The 23,480-nt window shown below is 36.5% G+C and overlaps 3 protein-coding genes across 4 annotated transcripts; 1 reads left to right on the forward strand and 2 right to left on the reverse strand.

The window, feature by feature from the left end:
* Positions 1–411: 411 nt before the first annotated feature.
* On the reverse strand, positions 412–14,420 carry LOC112038690 (DUF724 domain-containing protein 2). 2 transcript variants are annotated; one of them, XM_024071523.2, is made up of 10 exons: positions 13,825–14,420; positions 12,063–12,482; positions 10,491–10,967; positions 9,077–9,188; positions 5,553–5,693; positions 3,101–3,312; positions 2,453–2,549; positions 2,268–2,372; positions 1,558–1,716; positions 412–1,484 (listed from the first exon to the last, which is right to left on the reverse strand). In XM_024071523.2, exons 1-10 carry the CDS (start codon positions 14,377–14,379, stop codon positions 685–687), a joined length of 3,078 nt encoding a protein of 1,025 aa, XP_023927291.1. In that variant the 5' UTR covers positions 14,380–14,420; the 3' UTR covers positions 412–684. The 2 variants fall into 2 exon arrangements, with proteins under 2 accessions (XP_023927291.1, XP_023927293.1); XM_024071525.2 differs by lacking the exon at positions 5,553–5,693 and having other exon boundaries at positions 13,825–14,419.
* A 992-nt stretch (positions 14,421–15,412) lies between these two features.
* LOC112038698 (nifU-like protein 1, chloroplastic) lies at positions 15,413–18,164 on the forward strand. The gene is made up of 3 exons (XM_024071540.2): positions 15,413–15,822; positions 17,504–17,637; positions 17,742–18,164. Exons 1-3 carry the CDS (start codon positions 15,486–15,488, stop codon positions 17,928–17,930), a joined length of 660 nt encoding a protein of 219 aa, XP_023927308.1. The 5' UTR covers positions 15,413–15,485; the 3' UTR covers positions 17,931–18,164.
* A 3,492-nt stretch (positions 18,165–21,656) lies between these two features.
* Positions 21,657–23,069, reverse strand: LOC112038674 (uncharacterized). Its single transcript, XM_024071513.2, has 5 exons — positions 22,718–23,069; positions 22,481–22,599; positions 22,175–22,363; positions 22,031–22,082; positions 21,657–21,949 (listed from the first exon to the last, which is right to left on the reverse strand). The coding sequence occupies exons 1-5, from the start codon at positions 22,985–22,987 to the stop codon at positions 21,824–21,826; spliced, it is 756 nt and encodes a 251-aa protein (XP_023927281.1). The 5' UTR covers positions 22,988–23,069; the 3' UTR covers positions 21,657–21,823.
* Between the last annotated feature and the right edge of the window lie 411 nt (positions 23,070–23,480).

Here is a 23,480-nt window from a genome sequence, read left to right on the forward strand (position 1 = left end):
CATGATGGTCTCAATGTAACCCAAGAACTCGTCGTTGATGAAGATGGCCGGATGGGATGCTGCTAGTTGGAGCAGAGGAAGATAGGCCGCAGACAACTGTCTGAATTTGAGTTTGCATTGCTAAGTTTAAGCGAGGATTAATTGTGTGCGGCATACTCTATTTAATTATTTGTGAAACGATGATACAGCATATTGGGTTTGGATGGTGTAAAACAAAGATTTTACATCACATGATTATTGAATTTAATCTCCTTTAACACAGCTTATTTTTAAACAAAATAAGCCAATGAATATACATGAACTCATCCTCACACACTACTCTTGCATAATGGGAACCCTACTTATGCCAAGTACCAAGACTTGACACCACTGGTGACTGCGAGCCAATAAAAATATTATAACATTAATCACTACCATAAAAACTCAAATATATATAATCAAGAGCCCAAATACCATCAATCACTAACCAGTCTAAACCTGCCATCAATCATCCAGTATGTGATATCTTTAAGGCTAGATACAAAACTAAAAGGAAGTCATAAAAGCATACGTAGTTGGAGTCAAACAAATGCCTACTTCTATCGCCAATACTCTAAACTTGTGGAGTTAACCAACTACCATTACAGTTATGCAGCGCTATTGGGGTCATGAACAGTAAGGGAGACAACAGGATCTTGGAGGATATCACCCTGATTTCCAAGGGGCAGCAGCTAACTTCTCAAAATTAATACGGTTGCTCTGAATGTCTTCCTTGATTGCATCTGCATGCATCTGCAAACTGGCAATTTCACGTTTTTTGTTCTCCATTTCTGACTCGATTGATGCACGTTTTTCCTGTAACTCAATGATCTTCTTAGAAATATTGGCCATCTCTTCAGCCATTTCTGCTTTCTCACGATCAAAATGCAATATCTTGCCCTCAGCATCTTTTGACTCATTCAGAATCTGTGCTTCCCTATCTTTAAATGATATCATTTCATTGATACGGCTTCTTAAAAGTGTAACATCAAATCCCTGCTTTTCCAAGTCACGAAGACCCTCCAAATAGCTATCGAAAATGCTTCTAGGATCACCAAATTGCAACTTGGATATTTTCTCAACCAGACTGGAAAAAGTTACCATATTACCAATTGCCAATCCCTCACGGTATGCCTCTGTACACCTAACCAAAGGACGAAAATGTGGATTTTGTGGCAATGCTTTAAATATTTCCATAGATTCAATTGTCTTCCAGAGTGGCGAGCTCTTCACAAACGGCAAGCTTCTATTCTCATCCAACGCAGAGTCACCTGTGGTATCAGTTGCAGGAACTTGCTGTTCAGTATCAACAGTGGCAGGAACTTGCTGTTCAGTATCAACAGTTTCAGGAACTTGCTGTGCAGTATCAACTTGTCCTCTTGCTTCACTGAGTTTATCAGCAGTTCCACCAACTGGTCCTTCTCTTTCTTCACTGCGTTCATCAGCAGTTCCAGCAGAAAATGGTCCTAAGCAGAAAACAAATATAATCAGAACATATTGCTATAACAGGGAATGAATTAATATGTGAAACTAGCTTACTTGGCTCATTGACATTTGGTGGACTCTGCATTCCAAACCATGCTGATAGAGGTCGATCATCATCATCAGTATTGTCAACCTTTGTCATAACAGCATCATTTGACGTGCAATTTGTCCCAGAAACTTCAGCTAATTTTCTTCTGGAGGTATCATGAGAGTCTACAAAATACAAGCTATAGCTTCAGTTCCAGACATCAGTTGGACAATAGGATAATACACTTTCTTTCATGTAATTATTTGTAATGGAGTTGTTTCCCAGGAAGCTGGGAAATCAACCCCCCCCCCTCCCCCTCTCTCTTACTGGACAACAGAATAATACATTTTCTTTCATGTTGTTTCCCAGGAAGCTGGGAAATCAACCCCCCCCCCCCTCTCTCTTACTGGACAACAGAATAATACATTTTCTTTCATGCAATTATTCGTAATGATGTTGTTTCCCAACCCCCCCCCAAATTAGTTCTTGGGGCTAGTCAAATTTTATCTCTTACTATGATCTTGGTCCTTGCTTCTGGTCTCTAATAATCTTCAGAAGCTACTTATTTGGGGACTGAAAAAAAGAAGCTAAAGTTGAACAAATCAATTTTTTTTTTATTAGTTTGGGCCCCAAGGGGAGGAAGGCAGGGTTATTCACATTAGTGGCCTCCACTTCATAAGACATAGTCCCAAGCTGATTGTGCTACCCCTTGGGGAATAAGATTGCACAGTCATACCTGTAGACTGCTCCCCTGTAACCATATCTGAAGCAACTTCTTGAGTTAGATGATCTTTTACGTCAGTTTCATTAGCAGCAACTCCAACTCCATTCTGCTCCTCACCTACAAATCAGAATGCACAGTGGTTTTTGTAAAAATGAGAAATATTTAGTGCATTATTGTGGCTTGAAATTATTATATACCTCCCAGTGAAGCTTCTGAGCTTGTGATTACTAATTTACGTGGTCTTCCTCTCTTTCTTTTATTGCTACTTCCTCCAGATTTCTGCTGATCTATCTCCTGCACAGAAAAAACAAAATTATAACCAATTCCACCAGGCTTAGTAACAAATGGAAATTAGAGAAAAGACAAATCACTATGGTGGACCATTCTCTAGGCGTTGAGTACCAAGTCTAGATACAGAACCAGCGGTGGAGAAGATTAGCCAAAGTTGAATTACTAGCAATTTGATATGACACAACCAGGTATTGTAGCTTATTTTAGATGATGTCAAATGGAATCATGTCCAGAGCTGGAAGTTTTTAACACTTAATGTTCAATCTCAATCCACAATTTGAATACTAGACCCCAACATATTGATTAAATTGATAATGCTATAGAAATCTATGTGCCTTTTCAAGTGGTCTCTCTCTCTCTCTCTCTCTCTCTCACACACACACACACACACACACACACACACACACACTCACGCATTGTACACTATACTAAAATGGCTATACTTTGCCCAAAAAGAGTGGCACACTAAGTACCCCTGACGCCATTTAAATAATTGGCTGTAATTTACTTCTGAGTTCTAACTTAAATAAGGTGAATCCCAATATGACACTTACCATAATGCCCTTGTCTTTTGTTGAATGATTTGTATTCTTCTTCTTTGAAAGCTGTTGAGGATTTCCAGAGACTAAACCTCCCATCTCCTTAGCTTCTAACCCCAAGATGAAAGGTATTCCAGCTTCTTTTTTTACACCCGCCTGATCACTTTCTTTTGCAGTGCCCTGATCACTTTCTTTTGCAGTGCCACCACTTGCATTGCCTTTCTTACCTGCATATAATCAAGCATCAAGATTCTTTAAGATAGATGATGATGATGATGATGATAATAATAATAATAATAATAATAATAATAATAACAATCTGTTAGTGTTAGTGGTATGTCACTATGCAGTTATTAATTACTTAACTAGTTATTCTTGTATAAACTTAAGGGTATTCTAGTAGACATGTCATATCACTCCAATAGATTTGATTCTTATGAGAGGGGCAATGAAATTAACTTAAGGGTATTCTTGTAGTTGTGTCATATCACTCCAATTGATTTGATTCTTACGAGAGGGGAAATGAAATTCATGAGGCTTGGGAAAGAACCTTGGCACTTGAGCTTAAAGAAACGGGGCTGGATGAATTTTGTAGGAGGAAATTCTGCAGGCTGAATCTGATGGAGCAAGAATTCCTCTCCACTCAACGGAACAAGACCAAGAGCTAGGCCCCGATACCAAATGATGCAATACACAAAATACTTGCACTTTCTACAGAGAAAGATTCTAGAGAGAAAGGGAAAGTCCAGAAGAAGCGGAGGAACTCACACCTCAGTCTAAACTCAAAACCTGAAATTCTGGAACTTTTATAGTAAAATAATCTAGGAATATTACAATGCATGTACATGGATATTTACAGCCTAGGAGTAAGTCAAGGGTGATGGCATCAAGACGACATCACCCACAACTAACTCACATTTATCACATGCTAAAATACAATTGTAACATATTTATCACATGCTAGATTTAATAAAGCACATTTACTTATAAAATTAAATAAAAATATTTAATAAAGCACATGACTTCCAACAACTTCCTAAAATCTAACATGCACATGTGCCAGTAACTAATTCTCTCTCCAATTTCAATTACCATAACAAACTTGACAAATTTGGATTTAGCTTCAATAACCATGTGGCACGTGTGAAATTCAACTAGCCTTGGCCTTCTTGTGCAACTTCGCCAAGCTAGGCCCCCATGCATCCCAGGTGGCATTTTGATGCCATGTCATCATGCCACATAATCTTTCCCATATATGCATTACACTCACCACCATATTGCATTCTTCTTTGGTTGTAATCATGGTTGTCAAGATTGGGATTCTACACATGATTGGTGAGGGGGTCTCGTGAATTGGATTGAGGATTGTAAGATTCTACTTTTCATTACATATTATGACTTATGATTACTAGTTTATATATATATATATATTTCATAATATATGTTAATCATTGGAAAATAGTAAACTTTGAAAGAAACTACTTATAAAAAGCAATAACTACTAAGTACCAAATTATAAATACATGACCGAATGACAAATTTCAAACTTCAAAGTTACAATTTCAAAGTTCTTAACACCACAAACTTTACATAATGTCCCCCATTTTTTTCCCCAAAAAATTTCCAAAAAATATTTCCTAACTTCCTCAGGCACTTTTGAACATGGCTCCACATTTAAACTAGTTCTAGCAAAACAATGCTTAAGTCGATAAATTTCCCCAGAAAAAATAATCCCACAATACTTACACTCAACCTTTTTTGAATTACTATCTACTTCAACTTACACAATGAAACTCAAATTTGAGAAAGCCTTTAGACATAGAGAGTTAAAACTTAAAAGTTATACATCATGAGAAGGATACTTAAACTCAGTTCCAAGCAAGAATAAGGTGTAAGAACTCAGGGCAAGTGATAAAATGAACTTAAAAGCACAGCTATGAGCAAAATGCAGCAAAATACAACAAAAACCATAAAGCTATAGAGTATAAAACATAGCAAAATATGCTGACCTGAACTTAAAAGACAGTCATACAGCTTTTAAAAAAATAGAGGCAAAAAGAGGTACACATTACACAATGAGTTTAACTATGAGACTGAAGAAGCTTTTAAAAATAGGAAAGAGTAGTTCTGAGGCTTGTATTGTTTTTTTTTTTTTTTTTTTAATAAAAATAAAAAAGAGTTTGAATTGCTTAGATTAAATTTTTAGATACATGACTGAAAGTAACAAACCATTTCCTAGAAAACAAGTTATAAGAAATTCCAAATTCCAAAATCCATTTTTATTTTCCCCGTAAAGTAAACAATGCTAAATGATCAACAAACAATTCATTTTCTGTCAAATTAAGATCAGAAACTTAGCCCCAGCAAAAAGCATGAAAATCTATATCAATTACTAGATGAGTGAACAAGCCAACCAATATGGGGAAAAATTAAAGAACCGGCAACCGGAACCAGAGAAAAAACTCACCAACACGGAGTTGCATCACCGGCACAGGAGTTGTCTCCCTCGATTGGGCATGGCAGTAGGCGCGACGTCGTCTCGGCACAGTAGCAGTCTCTCTCTCTCGCAGCAAGCACACCAGTCTCTCTCTCTCTCTCTCGGATTGTGCTGAGTTAGGGATTTTGGGGATTTTTTTATATTAAAAATTTGATTTTTACACAATGGGTTGAGCTGACAAAAAACTCGGCAGGGCCCTTTTTTTCTCAGCTTGGACTTGAAATTGGAGCCCCAATAACCAAAACAAATTCATCTAATCCCATGCAGTAGGATCGCGTTACGCTCTGGCATGCGATCCCATCGTGATTCCACATCCTACTCGATCCAAATCGATTCAGGGGAGTGGGATTGTAGGAAGATCCTACAATCTAAGGTTGCAATTTTGACAACCTTGGTTGTAATTGATATGGCTGTAGAAAAGTCTATTGTGATGTCTAAAGAAAAAATATCCTTGCTTAACAATGATGACGTGCCAAAATCAATTACCTCAAAGAAGTTAAATGGTTTACAACAAAACATTTGACAGATGTCCTTGCTTTTTCTTTTCTTTTTTGGATAAGTTTGAAATATGTCCTTGCTTGGGCACACTTTGTGAAAGTCCTTTTAAGTGGGAAACAAAAATTAAAATATTTGACAGGTGTTTAGATGTCCTAATGCAGAGGATCCAACCTATGAGAACTGGATGAGCAAGTATTCTGTTGTTAAGGGGTGGTTGTGGCATAGCATGGAACTCCATATTGCTACTATAGTCGTGACTCTTTAGCTCTTCCAAGCAAATTTAGGACTCTATTGCAAAATCTTTTTCACGTCAGCGTAATGTTTCTTGGGCCATGAGATATATGAGAAGTTTTTTTTCACCAAACAGTACAGAAAATCATTGTCTAAGTACTACAGCAGCCTTGAGAACCATGGAATTAATTCTGGCAGTATCAGCCCTTTACTACTAATTTGGAGCAACAAAAACATTAGAAGGAATTTATGATTACTACATTAATCTTGTTTAGATTGTAATCTACATGGTTCCAAAGATCATAATTGCTAGTGAAACCTTACCTTCAACTTACCAGTGAAACCTTAACTTCAACCACCAATGCTCATTCTCATTTACTTAACTCATCCTTAGGCCAAGGCTCTATTTACATAACTTCGAAGAGTCTTCTACTTTAGTTTCTAGTAGTGGAGGGAGTAGTTCCTATAGTGGTTCTCGTGGTAATGGTCATGATGCTGGACATGGTTAAAAGAAGTGTGATCATTGTGGTGCTCCAATCACATTGAATGTTACTAGTGGGTTAAGTATGGCAATTTAGATTACACACATCAGGTCAAAAATAATACTACACAATCACAGTCTACTTAAGCTCTAGCTATACATATGACTCCTAGTTTTGGTTCTCAGGAAACACTCATTTTTTGACTTAGCAAGCTAATTCAGAAAATGCATATTTCTCTTTCCTCTTATTTCACTATTACATTAACCAATTCCGATAATGTTACGTGTGCAACACAATCTTCTGTCCTGGGTCATCGACTCCAACGCTAACATTTGTTTGGTTGATGAACTCTCTTTTCTGATTTTCATCCTCTAAAATAAACACCATATTGTTTTAGCGCAACCTTTCCAATAAATAAAGCAATGAGTCCCAATTTACATGATCATATGCTCTCTATATTACACTTACAAATCACACCCAGGATACAACTCTTCATTCTATTATCCAAATGTTCCTTTGCGCTAAGGACCGAATCCAATATCTGCCAACCCCCAACAACAGCATTCTGTGTCTCAGATACGAGTTTATCCAACACCAACCACCAATAATTGATACACTTCCCATAAGGCTAATGGGCCGAAAATCCCTAACATTAATGGCATTATTCTTTTTGGGAATTAATGCTTGAAAAGAGGCATTAAGGGACTTTCAAATACAAAATTCCTCTAGAAATCTACAAATAAAACTTTCCTCCTTGGAAACAAACAGTAGGCTATCTAGAGACATTCTGTCCTGTTGCAATAATGTCCAGACTTTGCTTTTTGTTGCTATTAGTCACACTTAGTTTTTATATCAGCTTGATATCAAGAATGTCTTCCTTCATGGAGATTCCTAGGAGGAGGTCCACTTGGATCAACCACCTAGACATGTTTTAGCCAGTAGTGAACATCTTGTATGTCAACTGAGAAAAGGCTCTATAAGATTTGAAGCAATCCCTTTGTGTATGGTTTGATCGATTCAGTTCTGTTGTGCTTGAGTATAATTCTCAGCATTCTAACATTGCTAATTTAATCTTTTTACGCCACTCTTCCATCAGTATACCATTGTCTTGATTGTATATATGAATGATATAATCATTTCTAGAAGTGACTCCACCAGAATTGCTGATTAGAAATGATATTTGGGTCAAAAATTCCATACCAAAGATTTGGGTTCTCTTTGCTATTTCCTTGGAAGTGGAGTTGCTCATTCCTCTCAGGGAATCTCTCTCAAAGGAAATATGTATTTGATCTTCTGTCAGAAATAAGACTCTTTGAGTGCTCATCTTGTTAAGACTCTTATGGACTCTACAGTTAAACTTGATTGTGAGTGGAATGAACTGTTTACTAATGTTGCTGATACAGAAGTTTAGTTTGGAATTTGATTTATCTTACTAGTAATTGCCCTGGCATTACTTATATCATTGGTGTGATTAGTTAGTATATGCATGCCTCTCATCAACCCCATTTTGAAGTTGTTTTTCATATCTTGTGTTATTTGAAAGGATCCAATAAAATAATACATGCAGGAAAATCAGCTTTAACTCTGTAGGATCACTTGGGCGCAAACTGCTCTACAAGCCTTTTGCTTCCCTGTTTATTATCGGTTTCAACGATGCTAATTGGGCTAGTAGTAGCTCTGATAGGAAGTCTACCTCTGCTATTGCACCTTGGTTGAAAGTAACCTTGTTACTAGATGCTATGGGTTCATTCTTTTCGTCAAGATATTGGTGGTGGTGTTCCTCTTCCTATGGAGATGTGTAATAACAAGGTTGTCATCCTCATTGCCAACAATATCGTTTTCCATTATCACACCAAACATATTGATGCAAACTGTTGTTTTAGTCAAGATTTATTGATGATGAAACAAATTGCCACCCCCATGTTCGCTCCAATGATTAGCTAGGTAATATCTTTACTAATCCATTAGCTAGTGCCTCCTTCCCATGATTATCTTCCAAGCTGGGTATATTTTGATCTATATGCTCCAGCTTGAGGGAGTGTTAGCACTAGTTGTTATGTGGTTATTTTATAATTGGCTTGTTAGTCTTGTATTAGCTTAAGGATAAAATAGAAATATATGCTATGGTGGAGGGACTGAAAAATTAAGCCCTAAACCGATTTTCTAATATATCTCCTTCAGTCTTCTCTTCCTTCTCATCTAACCCTAATCTTCCAAAGTTTATAACTAAAAAAAAAAATCCATAAAATGTACATGTGGGACTATATATATATATATATATACCTGATGCTGAAGTCAGTGGGTCTTTAACTGGTGTCTTTGTATATCTTCTTTTTGTATTTACAGGATTTGTTCTTTGATTGTCCAATTTACCAAGCTCCCGTTGCTTAGTCCACTGCAGAAGGAAAGGAAAATGCCCCGATTAGCCATATCAGGTCACTGAAAAAACAAACTGATGCACAGATAAGTGATTATCATCGCCCTATAGAATGGTTTACTTTAAATCAAGGTATTCTCACTAGATACCTTTAACACAAAATTGCTTCTTGAGCAGTATCCACCCCAAATAAGCCAAATGGACCAGGTTTTCATTAACAGTCTTACAAGCTATACACAAATGTTTGTTTAAGTGGTACTTCAACAAGCAAGATTCTCTCTCTGGCTATTTGGAAGCAATCATGTCAGCAAGTTTTGTTTCAAGACATATGCAAGCACACTTAAGAATACTTAATACTATAGCCCACAGCACCAAAGCCCGCATATCTTCTTATTCTTTTTATAATTTCTTTAATTCTTTATTCCTCACCCCCCCACCCCCACCCCCTCTTTTCATTTTTTTAAGGAACTTGAATTATGGGGCCTACATCTGTCCATCTGTTGACATCAATCAGCAACCAACTGATACCAAAAAAAAGAAAAAGAAAAGAAGGCTGCACTCTTTTTTTCTTTTTCTTTTTCTTTTTCTTCTTCTAAAAAGAGAGAAGAAAATTACCAATAGCATGAATGTGCTCACACTTATGAAGCTGGAAGTTAGCATATAATTCAATAAACCATAAGAGTTGGGTTGGGTATAGCAACTATATATTTAATTTAGTACTTAAATAATCCTATGATACAATTTCCATTTAAAAAATTAAAAATGCACTAAAAGCAAAAACATTGTGAGATCAAACAACCCATATCTGTAAAATTACTAAAGTAATCCTAGAACAGGGTTCCCTTTTTTTTAAAATAGAATTGTGAAAAAAACCATGGGTAAATACATTTCCTTGCAAAATAGACTATAATATGTAAGATATATAACTGAATCCCATCTTAGCTTTGCTAATGTTCAAGAGTACATTCTGCCTCTGAATTTGTAATCTTGACTTGGAGTAGAAACTTAGAGAAGAGAACAAGTACTCATTATGGATGGGACAAGGGGTTAATTGATAAGATTTCAAGGTGAGACTTTTTCATGAATCACAAATCATGTGAAGGTTGATGGTGTCTCTTATTTCAATATGTTCACGTTTGACTCAGATTAAAATTTGAGTGTATAGTTTATACAGCAAGGGCATAAATGAAGGACTAATAGGAGAGATTTCCTTTCCCCTAAAAAATCTCTTACATTAATATATCCATGTTTATCTTGATTGAAAATTCAGCATAGAGGTTTTGAACAACTAAAATGATTTCAAGAAGAGATTCAACTCACAGCTTTCCTTTGCCTAACAAGGCCCTCGGTTTTAGCAGAAGGTTGATTCCCAATGACACCTGATAATTTTGATCCTTTACCACCACTGTTTGGAGTAGCCATTCCAGAAAGTACTTTCATTGATACTTTGCTTGGCGTCTTCCTTGACTGACTTGCTGTAATGGATAATGGGGCCTCAGCAGCATTCTCTGTTTTCAACTTTTTTGAAGGATGTGTCCTTGTAGCATCACCATTAGGAGCGGGCACTCTAAATTTTATAGTCTTCATGCTTGGGGTCGAGGCAGGAGTAACTTCTTTTCCTTCGTTAGGATGCTGCTCCATCAAATTCTTCACAGAATTTGTAGAAAGAGGGGTTCTAGTTTCAATTTTATCCTTTGCAACACCTGAACTTTCAATTTGAGTGGTTATCACAAGGTTACCAGTATTGTTTTGAGCATGTCCTGACCGTTCTTGAACATCTGAAGCAGGCAGTACTTCCTGAAACAAACTCTTGTTATTTAAGCTACCAATAAATGTGTAATATCACCTTATGATTATAAAAGTATTCATTAAAAAGTGATTGTAACTTTAATAACTCTTATCTCATGCATGCCACTAAACTTTTAATTTAAATTCATCTCTGTTATCTAAAGACCTACTTAATGACATACTTGAATGCCTAGGCATGGTCATTTGTATGCATCTCTTAGCAAGTCAGGCTCCAAAGTTGAATCTTTATAAGAACAAAATAGTTAATAATGATGCAGTTGGAAGTAACTTCCTAGGAAAAACAATAACCATCTAGATTTTTTTTTTTTGAAAAGTCTAGAAAATTTATTATATAACCTGGTACTAAATATACCTCATACCAACAAGCACATGTTAAACAATAGTAATGCCACCAAATATTATGTCATAAAAATTAATTTAGTTTATGTGTCAAGTCAATCTTCCAATTGTCCCTTTCCTGATAAAGGTTGGGAAACCACTCTTTAGCACATTAACTTTAGCATTAGATGAGTCCAACACCATGTGACTATGTGACTGTTTGGGAATAATTTATTTAGTTTTTTGCTGAAAATGTTTTACTAAAACCGTGGTAAATATGCTTGTACTTTGAAAAAGTGAGGTTTCAAAAAAATTTACATAAAAGAAAAGCAAAAAACTCACTTATAAGCTATTACCAAACACACACTATGATTCCAAGGAGATTCAAGAACATTATTGATTGTATAATGAATTTATTTTTATGGCCACTTACCATGCTTCTCTCATAACTATAGCAATAAAATAGATGTGAGTTCATCCAATCAAGCCATCCAATCCTACAAAGATATTCTCAAGTTGGCCCTATGCACTGTGTCGTATAAAAGAATTTAATTTCTCTGTCCCTTTTCTGAAGAATGATTTATCCACCACAGGTACTATGAAAACATAAAGAACATTTAAATAGAGAAGGGCAGCATGACATTTACACTTTCTTTTGGAAGAATAGAGAGAGATACATAAGTTTGTCAAGAGCATAAGAATGCCACCCACAATAACAATAGCAAACCTAAATTCATTGCCACCATAGAGAGGGAGAGACCATACCTCCGATCCTCTATCCCATTTTCCATCTTTCCATTCCACATGGGGCCTTATTTCTGACTGATTAATTATCTTATTCTCATTCGCAAGCTTGAAAAAGACAAGATATCTAGTATCAGTAAAAAGTTTCACAATCACACCAGGCCGCCAAGCAAAGTCCCAAAATGCATCCACTTTTTCCAACACGTCATATCTCTTGTTCACAGGAGGATGTGGAGGACGAGGCCGAATATGAAGTAAATCTACAGTAATCTTCTCAAGCCCAGCCTCATCACCATTTCTCGAGCTCTGACACTTCACAATGAATGTGTCATCCTCGTTTTCTTTAATGACAATCGCAGGGAACCAAGCATCACGTAAATTTTCTTTTTTGATATTCACTTCCGCATCCGTTCCTGAGCTAAAAATTGACTCTGCCTTTTTCTTTAGAACCAAAATACCCAATCAGCCATATGGAATAAAAGTTGAACAGTTAACAACTATGTAGCTATATAAACGAAGAGAGAGCAAAATAGAAATAGGGGATCTTCAGGCTCCATAACATACAAACAAAATATTAAATAGATAAATTGAAACACACTAAAACCGAGGAGAAAAAAAAAATAGTATAGTAAATACATACGTTTACATATATCCTACATTAGGGATATTGTGCAATCAGCAACAAGTGGTAGAACTTTTTCTTGAACTTAAAAGGAACATGCTATGGAGCCATTCAAACTCTATAGAACATCCAAACATCCCTAAACATTTGTATAAATAAAGTGCATACATTTCAACAAATTACTAAAAATTAGAATCTGATGACAGCAAGTAAAATTAGTATTAAAAATTAAGTACTATGAAGATACCATATAATTCACACACAAAAATCTATCAAGAGATTCAAGACAAGAACACAGTTAAAATTGTGTGTGTGTGTGTGTGTGTGTGTATTCTTTTGACATACCATTTCATTATATCAAAAGTACTACTTAGTTCATGAAATGAACAAACCCAAGAGATTAGCACCCACCAAAACAATGGGAAAGACCATACCACAGTCAAACAAATTAAAAAACCCTCCAAAATATTAATTAAACACATAACATATCTAGATAAGCAATTGAACCAAAAAAAAAAAAAAAAACCTCTCAAAAGTCAAAACAACTTTAGCACAAAAACCAACCAAAAACAGCATATTACCATTAAACAAACACACAATACACACACCAAGATCAGCAGTTTAACAAGCCCACCAAATTAATACAGATAATAAAAAATAAAACAACAATAACAGTAGCACAAAATCCAACAAAGAACACAACATTAATGTCCAACAAAGAAACAACCCTTCAGAAGACTAGTTAAGCACATCTAGATCAACAATTTAACAAGCCCACAAAAGTATTTCCCATCAAGACAACAGTATTTAGCACATGCACCAACAAAAAACACCACGTTACCATAAAACAAAGAAACACAGTTCTTCAGTATACTAGTTAACCACATGTAGATCAAAAACCAACATCTTTTAGCACATATACCAACAAAAAACACCATATTACCATCAAACCAAAAGACAATCCTTCAGAATACAAGTTAACCACATGTAGATCAAAAACCCACAAAAGAATTACCTAGAAAGACAACAGCTTTTAGCACATGCACCAACTAAAAAGACCATATCACCACGAAACAAATAACACAACAACACCAATTCAACAAAAACCCAATTTGAACAACAATTCAAACATCCAAAAACCCTAAAAGCCAGATGGAATACCTGCTTTGTAGGCCGAACCCACTTCCCGTCAAGCCATTCAAGGTGCACCCTCAAATCCTTAACCTCAAACTCAATCACATCAGGTGGGTTCTCAAAGAAAACCCTGTACCTCGACTTTCCCAAAGCCTTCTTAACCACACCAGTCCACCAGCCGTCTCTACAATAAGCACCAACAATCTCACCTTCAACGAAATCCTTAGCGTTAGCAACGTCGTCTTTGGGAGGCAAAGGTCTCACGTAGGACAAATCAACATCTTCCTTCAACTGTTCAGACCCATCTTCGGTTAGCAAAGTCTTGTACTCGACCCGAGCTTTCTTCTGCTTCTTGGAAATAGAGGACTCAAGAACTGTGGCTATGTACCAAGAGCCTTTGAACCCTTCTTCGTCACTGCTCACCTCGACTTCTGCGCCTACTGTAAAAAGCTGATGTGGCTGTGGTTGTGGCTGTGCCTGAGGCTGTGGCTGTGCCTGTGCCTGTGCCTGTGGCTGTGACTCGCTGCTGCTTCCGAAGCTCCCCATTTTGGTTGTATTACAAGTAGGGTGGGGCTGAGTCATGACTCATGAGTGAGAGAGAGAGAGAGAGAGAGAAACCCTCGGGGATCTACGCTTTTTTTACGGTCAAAGCTGTGAGAACCCCTTTTTTTTTCTCTTTTTCTTTTTTTACCATAAAATTTAACACATGTATCAATTGAGCTACAAGCCTATGGACATTATAAAATTAAAATAATTCTAATTCATAATTATACTTACATTCTTTTATCGTTCTAATTTTTTATTTGTTCAACTCATCAAGTCTTTTGTCATCCAATAAGAGATCTGAGATCCTAAAAGTCACTATACATTATACAAACCATGTTATAGTTATGCCTTTATAAATTTTTTATCAAGAAAGTCTAAGAACACAATGTGTACCGTAATTGTGAGATGGTCGATTATGAGTAGTAAAGAAAAAAGAGTATGTTCAAGAAGTTGTTGCAAATATTGTGTACTTAGAAAAACAATATTTGATAGTGAATAAATAAATAATTATTTTACCATTTTACTTGGTACAGGTAAAATATACTTTTTATATGTATATTGTTATTATATTTATAGGATTTTTTTTTTTTCTTATAGAGAAGCAATGAGCCAATGACATTAATTTTATCAAATTAAAATCAATGAGAATCATCTCATATATAATGTTCAATAAAACAAATAAAGACTTTTGTATACAAGTCTCTCTCCTCAAGTTATTTAAAAAAAAAAAATCTGAATACTAATATTATATTAAGATAAAATTTAAACTAAATTATATTTTAACTCTTAAAAATTTGAATTCCTATCTTAACTTTTTAATTTTGTTTTATCCATCTGATTGACGAAATTAACATTTAAAAAACAAAACAAAATTGAAATTTACCTATGGTAAAAGTAGGGTAAAGTTATTTTATTTTATTTTATTGGTAATCGAAATTCGAAAGTAGGGTAAAGTTGATTGTGAACCAATCCTCCTCCAACACCACACAGTGCAGAGACAGTCACAGTCAGACACAGCAGTCCACTTGTATTACTTTTCATATTTTACAGCTAATCGGCCCCCTCAACTTTCTCAAAATCCCAAAATCTCCCAAAACTTCATAAAATCTTTTTATCAAAGCCTCCAACTTCCAAGTCCGAAAATGGCGTCTCTAACAAGCACAGGCACAGGCACAAGAATTCCCAGAACCCCATCAACCTCTTTCCCCAAAATCCCATCCAAATCCCACCAATACCTACAATCCATATCTCTAAAACAACCCCACCAAAAACTACTTCTAGCCATTAAGGCCTCGAACCAAAGCACAACTAGCTCTTCTTCTTCTTCTTCGCCAGGATTGTACTCTGCCCAGAAATTCGAGCTCACTGCTCAAAACGTGGACTTGGTTCTCGAGGATGTTCGGCCTTACCTCATTTCTGATGGTGGAAATGTCGATGTTGTCTCTGTTCAAGATGGTGTCGTTTCTCTCAAACTCCAAGGTGCAAATATCACCCTCTTTTTTTTTTTAAATCTGCTAAGATTAATGATTTTGTTAATTTTTATTGAGTACTGGGGTGTTTTTTGTTTTGTTATTGTGTGTAGTTCAAGTAATTTCAATGGTTTTGTTTTTACAATATTTGTTGTTTAAAACATGGAGTTAGCTCATGAACTATTGGTATGATCAATCATGTAGGATTACAAGCAGTATTTCTGTATCTATTTTTCATGAAATGTACCATTTGAAGTTTATTTTATTGAACCCACAAGTCAAGTTAATTGGGGAATGATGAAGTCTGAAAAATCACCAATGAATTACACGCTCAAACGCTCAAAAAATCAACTGCACAGCAAGAAAGAAAAAAACCTACATAGAGCACCGGTGTGGTGCTAGCTAAATACCCTCCGAATGTCAATGTCAAGTTAGAATCTTTTACAACTCCAAAACAGTAGAGATGGTCGATTATGCGTACCTTGGCTTGTGTGGGTAATTGACCTCTTACTTGGAGGCGAAGTCCTTTCCTTGTAGAAATTATCTTTAAGAGTCCAAAACGTGGTGGACAAGTCTTTTCCTTATAGAGAAGATCTTCATCAATGTACGTAATCTCTAGAATCCTCCTTACATTAGGATTCTATTTAAGATTTTATGATAATGGGCCGCAAGTATTCCTATCAAGAGGTTCTAGCCGGCCCATGGCCAATCAGTTTATCCATTGTTCATCTGTTCACTCCGGATCCATCCTCAACAGGTCTTGCACACAATAGGCTCATCTACTTCTCAGCCCATAAACAATAAACAGCCCGGTCCGTTATACTAGGTTTTGTAACCGTACATTTTTCCTCTTTCAGGGAACATTTATTTGTTGCCTTGGATTTGTGATTGGTGGTATAGAATAGATGTACATGTAATGAATGAAAGGAAGTTGGATCAAAAGCTTGGAACATTACAAAATTTCTTGGGACTTTGTAGTGAAAGAAAGAGCCCAAAATTCTGTGGCTGTTTCAATGTGTTTGTTCTACTACTCAACTTAACATAATTGTTAGAACTCATAATTTGATTGATTTGTTATCCTACAAAGTAATTTTTTTAAGGATTTTGGTTTGCCGGATTACTTGTGTTGCTGCTTTCATCAAACATTTTGATGTAAAATATGTAAATTTCAAAGCTACCAATTTGCATATTGTTCTGATTGTCCGAACTTTTATGTTTTATGAAGCATCACTAGATGTTGAAGCTTTTCGCCAAATATCCCTTATTTATTTGACAATTAGGAAAGATTTCACAATTGGCACCACTGGAATTGGATCCTGAACAGACCATATACTGAGACACCTGAATTGGATGTTGCTTCTGAGGGAAGGGGGAATCTGGTAACTCTGCGTGATAGAGTGATGTATATCCAGATCATTGCCTAACCCTGCTTGATAGGGTGATGCACATGCAGATTGTTGTCTACCCCTATTCTGGATGGATGGATTAATATGATAAGCCTTAAATTTTCCAATTATCAGTAAAAAAAAGACGGGAAGGAAAACAATATTGGTTGATTTGGTGAATGGTTTTCATTTCCATTTCCACAAAATATATAATTCTTGTACTTGTGTCTTTTTTAAGTATGTGTTGCTAACATGTAACTCTGTTAAACCCAGCTGAGACTTCTGTGGCTTTGAACTAATATGCAGGAGCTTGTGGGAGCTGTCCTAGCTCAACAACTACAATGACGATGGGGATTGAACGAGTACTGAAGGAAAAGTTTGGAGATGCAGTCAAGGACATTCAACAAGTATATGATGAAGTACAGGAGACAAATATTAAGGTGAGTTTTATACTGACATTAGCTCATAATGAAAGAGAATAAGACATTATTTGAATTTTATTCAGTGATCATGACATTTCTATATGCTCTGCCATTAAATGTAGGCAGTGAATGCTCATCTTGACATACTGAGACCAGCCATTAAGAACTTTGGTGGGAATGTGGAAGTGTTGTCTGTTGAAGGTGGGGATTGCCTTGTAAAGTACATGGGGCCGGAGTCCATTGGATCAGGAGTTAAAGCAGCAATTAAAGAAAAGTTCCCTGATATTGTGAATGTTGTGTTTACCGACTAGTTTGCTCATAATTTTAGAAATTCAGCTAATTTGTTATATATTTTGCATTTTCCATTGGGACAAGGATCGCTTTGTCGAACATGGTTGAGCTGCAACTTCTGAAGCCAACTTGTCCAAGTAATTCATATATAAATGAGCTAGGGCAGTACATGTAATGCAATGCATATTTGTGTCTTGGATTGTACTATGTATCTTATATTATAATTTCAATAGATGGCTCCTCTGGCTTCTCCATTTAGTCTCTATTACCCACCTCTGTTAAAAGATAGGGGTAAATATATCTTTTTTACTCTCATTTTATGTCTCTCTCATCCCAAAACAAGAAAAACAAAAAAAGCAAAAGAAAACAAGATCAAACTAAGAAATAAACCTAGATTTCCTCAAACTAAGAAACCCATCATACAGGCAAACCATTAAATAGACTTGCCCCTTGAGCCAAAAAGCCAATTCAATCTATCTAGCCCCCTGAAATGGAAATATTTAAAGTAAACTCAGCCATTCATACCGACAAATAACAAAAACCCAGTAAAAACCATGCAACAATGTCAAACAATTTTTGCTCCCAGAGCCGGCTAATAAGAATATAGTAAGGACTCCAAATAATAATATATACCATGCACAATGCATCTATAGTTCCATGTTAAGGCATGGAAAATCACATCAAAATGAAAAGAGAAAACGGGTAAAGGATTCTAATTTGCCCAAACAAGCTCTATATCAACTGAAGAAGACACCACGACATTGGGAAACAATTACACAATAGGAAGCAACATTTTAATAGCAAAGAAAATGTCTAAAGAGTTGGGAAAGTTGTTTGATAAGATGATTTTTGTTAATTGATAAATAATTTTGAACCAAAAATTTCAAAATAGCTGAAGAAAACTTAGAAGGGGAAGATGAGTTAGACATAAAGGCAGAAGCACAACTATAACTAGACCACGAACAGTAGGAAGGCAAACCTAGATCCTTTCTTGATGTCTAGTCCTCTCTCCTCTCTCCTCTCTCTAACTCAGATTTCTTAGCTCAAACTCTTGATGTCTCGGTTCAAGCTTAGATTTCTGGTTCAAGCTCTTTCTCAGATCCACGAACAGTCTGAAGGCAAACCCAGATCCATTCTTGATGTCTCGGTTCAAGCTCTTTCTCTCTCTAATAAACCCAGATTTCTCAGTTCAAGCTCTTGATGTCTGGTCCTCTCTCCTCTCTCTCTCTAACTCATCATCTTTATCTCTCTCTTTAAACCCATGGTTGAAAACCCAAATCGGTAGTGATTGGGTGGTCTGATCGATCCAAATCTGAAAGAGAGAGAAGCACAGATGGTCACTTAGATTGGGTTTTCTTCGGGGTTTGTTGAGGATCTATAGTTTGATGATTTTAGCTAGAATTTTATAGAAGCACAAAGGTTGGGTTTTGTTGGTCTGATCGGTTAGTAACATTTTGCATTTTAGTTGTGATTCGACGCACAAGGTGGCTTTGATTGTGAATTTTATAGCTTTGTTGAATTCTTAATGTTAGATGTTGAAACTTTTGTTATGTATATTTGTATGGCGCAGTGTGTTTGCTTGGTTGATGAATTGGGCAAACGAACCATGCGGCCATGTCTTTCCAATGCTGTGAAAGTTCAGGTGCCACGCTTTTTTTTTTTTTTGGTTAATCTTCAAGATTTTTGGGTTTAGTTTTTAGGTATGTTCTTCTACTTTTCTTCAAACTCACTAAACCCAGAACATGATTGTGGGTTTAGTTTGGGTACAATTAGTTTGAACATGAAAAACAGAAAAATTTGGGTTTAGTTTTTGGTTAATCTTCATGTTCTAGGTTTAGTGAGCCAACTCAAGTTTCAAAATTTGGGTATGTTCTTCATGTTCTTCATGTTTAAGATTTGAGTGAGAGTGTTTTGATTTGTTTGGGTTTTTGTTTTTTACATAATATGTGTTAGAGTAACGGTGAGGGAGAGGTGGGTTACGGCATAATAACAGTGAGAATTACAGGTGGGCAAAGTGTAAAAATTTAAATCACGGGTGGGCACATAGAATTAGAGGTAAATCATAGGTGGGTAAATTATAATTATCCCATTTTTTTTTTATCTCTACATGAATGTTGTTCTGAATGAATTACCCTTTTCATTGTTGGCCTTGGGTAAAAATTATTATCCCCATTGATTCTTTTGGGTGTAGATTTAGCTTAAAAATTGTTTGGATATCTTCTTGGTGTAGATTGCTGCTACTTTGGAAAGATTTGTTTTAGTTATAACTGTTGGAAAGCTTTTTTGAAATGGGGATGATATGGAATTAAACCATAACAAAGAGTCATACAGAATTTGCCTGCAAGCAGGACAGAAGCACAAATTACATCATATCAGCTTGAAATAAAAGGAATTACACAAGGGGGCGTGACCCCAAACCAAAGGTGTTGAGTTTCGGATCTTCTAGCAAGTTGAGCGAGCTCGTGAGCAATGGAGTTGAAGTTCCTGTTTAGGTGCTTGAAAAGGCATGTTTCAAAAGATTCACTAACTTGAAGAATATCCTGCACAATGTGCCCATAGCTGCTGCCAGTAGCTTTATCATGGATTGCTTGGATGACATTAAGGGAATCTGATTCAAATATAACCTTAGATAGTTGAAGCTCCTGAGCCAAGAGAGCTCCATGTTCCAGCGCCATCACTTCCGCGAGTTCAACAGTGAAGCAAGCTTGGAGAGGCTTGCTAAGAGCAGCCACAATTTGGCCATAGCTGTCTCTAATGACAACACCGATGCTAGAAGAGTTATCTAATTCAGAAGATGCCCCATCAACATTTATTTTATGAAAACCATGGGGATGAGGAACCCAGCAGGTTGGGGAAGTTCTTTGGTGACTGAAATTCCACAAAGCTAAGTTCACATAATCTTCAACATTACTCTTCGCTAAGTGCCATACTTGATTAGGAGGGAGCCCGCAACCTTCATGAACAACCTTGTTTCTGTTATACCAAATGGCCCAAGCAATAGTAAAGTAAAGCTCTGAGTCTTGGTGCGTTGTATTGGAGAGAATACAAATAGTAGAGTCAAGGAAAGAGTTTTTAGTACCATGGATGCGTAGCGGATTTTCCAGCCAAAGATTCCAAACCGAGGATGAGAAGGCACAATTAAGAAGGGCATGATCAAGATTCTCAGCATCATTTTTACACACTGGACAGGTCTTGGAATGGGAAATTCCTCTACGGTTTATGGCCTCCATTGTAGGAAGGCCATTGATACAAGCTCTCCAAGCAAAGATCTTGATTTTTGGTGGGAGATTCAGGTGCTCGGACAGCTTCACTTCTCAAACAAAACCCAACTCTATACCCGATCTCCAACAAAACCCAATCTCCAACAAGCACCGATCTGATCTCCGAGCAAGTACCGGTCAGATCTCCGAGCACTGATCTCCAGCAAGCACCGATCTCCAGCGTGGGTTTGTCTATGTTCTTTGTGTGTGGCTGTGTTTGTGTTTGTGTGCATCTGATGAGGAGAAGAAGATGAGGAGGTGAGGTAGTTGTGCACAGAGAGAAGAGAGAGAAAATTGGTGCGAATTTATATTAATAAAATAATAAATACATGAGCTACAGTAACCGTGTGTATATACACGGTTATTGTAGCTCATGGATAAATATATATGATTATACCAGACTTTGGAAGCACTGATGTGGAGCAATTTTGAGATAAAATGTGTAAAAATGGTAGTTTTTTCTATTATACATGAGTTTCCATCCACTGATATGAATGCTCTAAGATAGCTTCATTTATGGTAGATCAATACAATTTAGTTCACTTACTAAACATATTAGATTACATCATTAGCTCTATTCCGTTCGACTTGGTTGCCTTTTCTTAAACTTTGGCTCAAGCCATGGCACAAAGTCCTGACTAAACATATGTTGTCTAGGCAGACTTATTGTCTGTGTCAACGGCAGCAGCAGCAGCATTAATTGATTTCAACCAGCGTGATAGATTGATCAAAAATATTGTGTAAACAAAATAGCATGTAACTGTCCAGCTGACTAATCCCTGCATACAACAGAGGTCTCAATGTTAGAAAATTGAAGATTTAAAGGAAATTCGCACTCAGTCAGTTCTATGGTCTATTACCTGGCCAAAGATTTCTATGTTTGCTTGTGGATAGTACCAAAGGTCGAAGAACCTGAATGCAAACATCAGACAAATCCTTTAACACCTATAGATTTTTCAGTTAATGATTGATGCTGAATCCATTGAGGAAGAAGATAGCCTTACTTCATCAAGGGAATCTCAGCCAGTGGGCAACCAATTCCAACAATGCATGCTAGGGTGAACCCAAGCCATGTCCTTTCCAGGGAAAACCAGATGAACTCTGCTGCTGCAAATAATATGTAGGCCTCTACATTGTCTGCTACTCCAGCTTTATAAAGCTCAGCACTCAGTTCAATAAATAGCACCAGTGCTCTGAGTTAAACAAGGACATAGCTATTATCAGGTAATACATGTCACAAACTGGAAAAAAAGCATGCATTCACTGAGTTTTGGACTTGTTTAACGATTTGGAGATCAAAGATTACTCACATCAGTGAAAAAGCTGCTTTCTCTGGGGTCCCCTTTGATTTCTTTGAGGAGGCCCTTTCATCCAAGAAGAGTTGAAGCAACCCAATAGTGCAATAAAAAGATCCAAGCAAGAAAGGAACCTAGCAACATTAAGCATTTTAAGAACATGTAAAGCTGTAATAATCTGGCATCTGTTAAGACTTTTAAACAAGTTCAAAAATAAGAGGGCTGAAAAAAGTGCTCAGAAACTCAATTTACCCAGATGTCTGTGTGGAAAGGACCAATATCTATTGAGCCACTTTGGTATTCCACAAGATTCACCCTAGAATGGAGTCCATCAATAAGGGGACCCAAGAAGAAACCTGAACCCAAAAGTGAGAGTGAAATGGAAGGCCAAGTGGTTCTAAGGCTTATTCTTCTTTGCTCTCTCATGCTGCAGTAAGTTTTAGGTAGAAAACTTTTGGACTTAGCTTGATGAGGGGCATTGTGAAAAAAGGATGAGTACCCGAAAGCAATAAAGGCTTGCATTCTTCTATCCTTACATTAGGACATTCTTAGTTTCAGACAACTTCTGTAATATCGGCTAGAAGAAGACAGTACCAAAATTAATTCTCCAGTAAAGTTTGGAAAGCCCATTAATCCAAGGCTACAAAATGCATGGCTGAGATTTTTTTCCACTTTAAGATGGACAAAAAAAAAAGAAAAAAAAAAAAAAGAAAGAAAAAATCATGTTATGTCACTACGTCCAATCAATAGCAGATGTGCTACCTCGGTTCATCCGTCACCACAAATTCGTATCGGATGGGCCCGAATAAAACGCTAATTTAAAAAATACTTTTCAAAATGCAAGTAGTAGGACTCAAATTAGAGAGCACATCTAATCAAATTCAGTACATGCACTTTGAAACCGAAATCCCAATCAACTCGGTCAACCCCTTAATTTTAGATTTAGCTTTTTTTAATTGTGCTTTTAAAAAACAGCTTAATCGTGTTTTGTATTTTGCTTTTTTTTTTTTTTTTT

Source organism: Quercus suber, unplaced genomic scaffold, assembly GCF_002906115.3.
Source record: "Quercus suber isolate HL8 unplaced genomic scaffold, Cork oak 2.0 scaffold_165, whole genome shotgun sequence".
NCBI lineage: Eukaryota > Viridiplantae > Streptophyta > Magnoliopsida > Fagales > Fagaceae > Quercus > Quercus suber.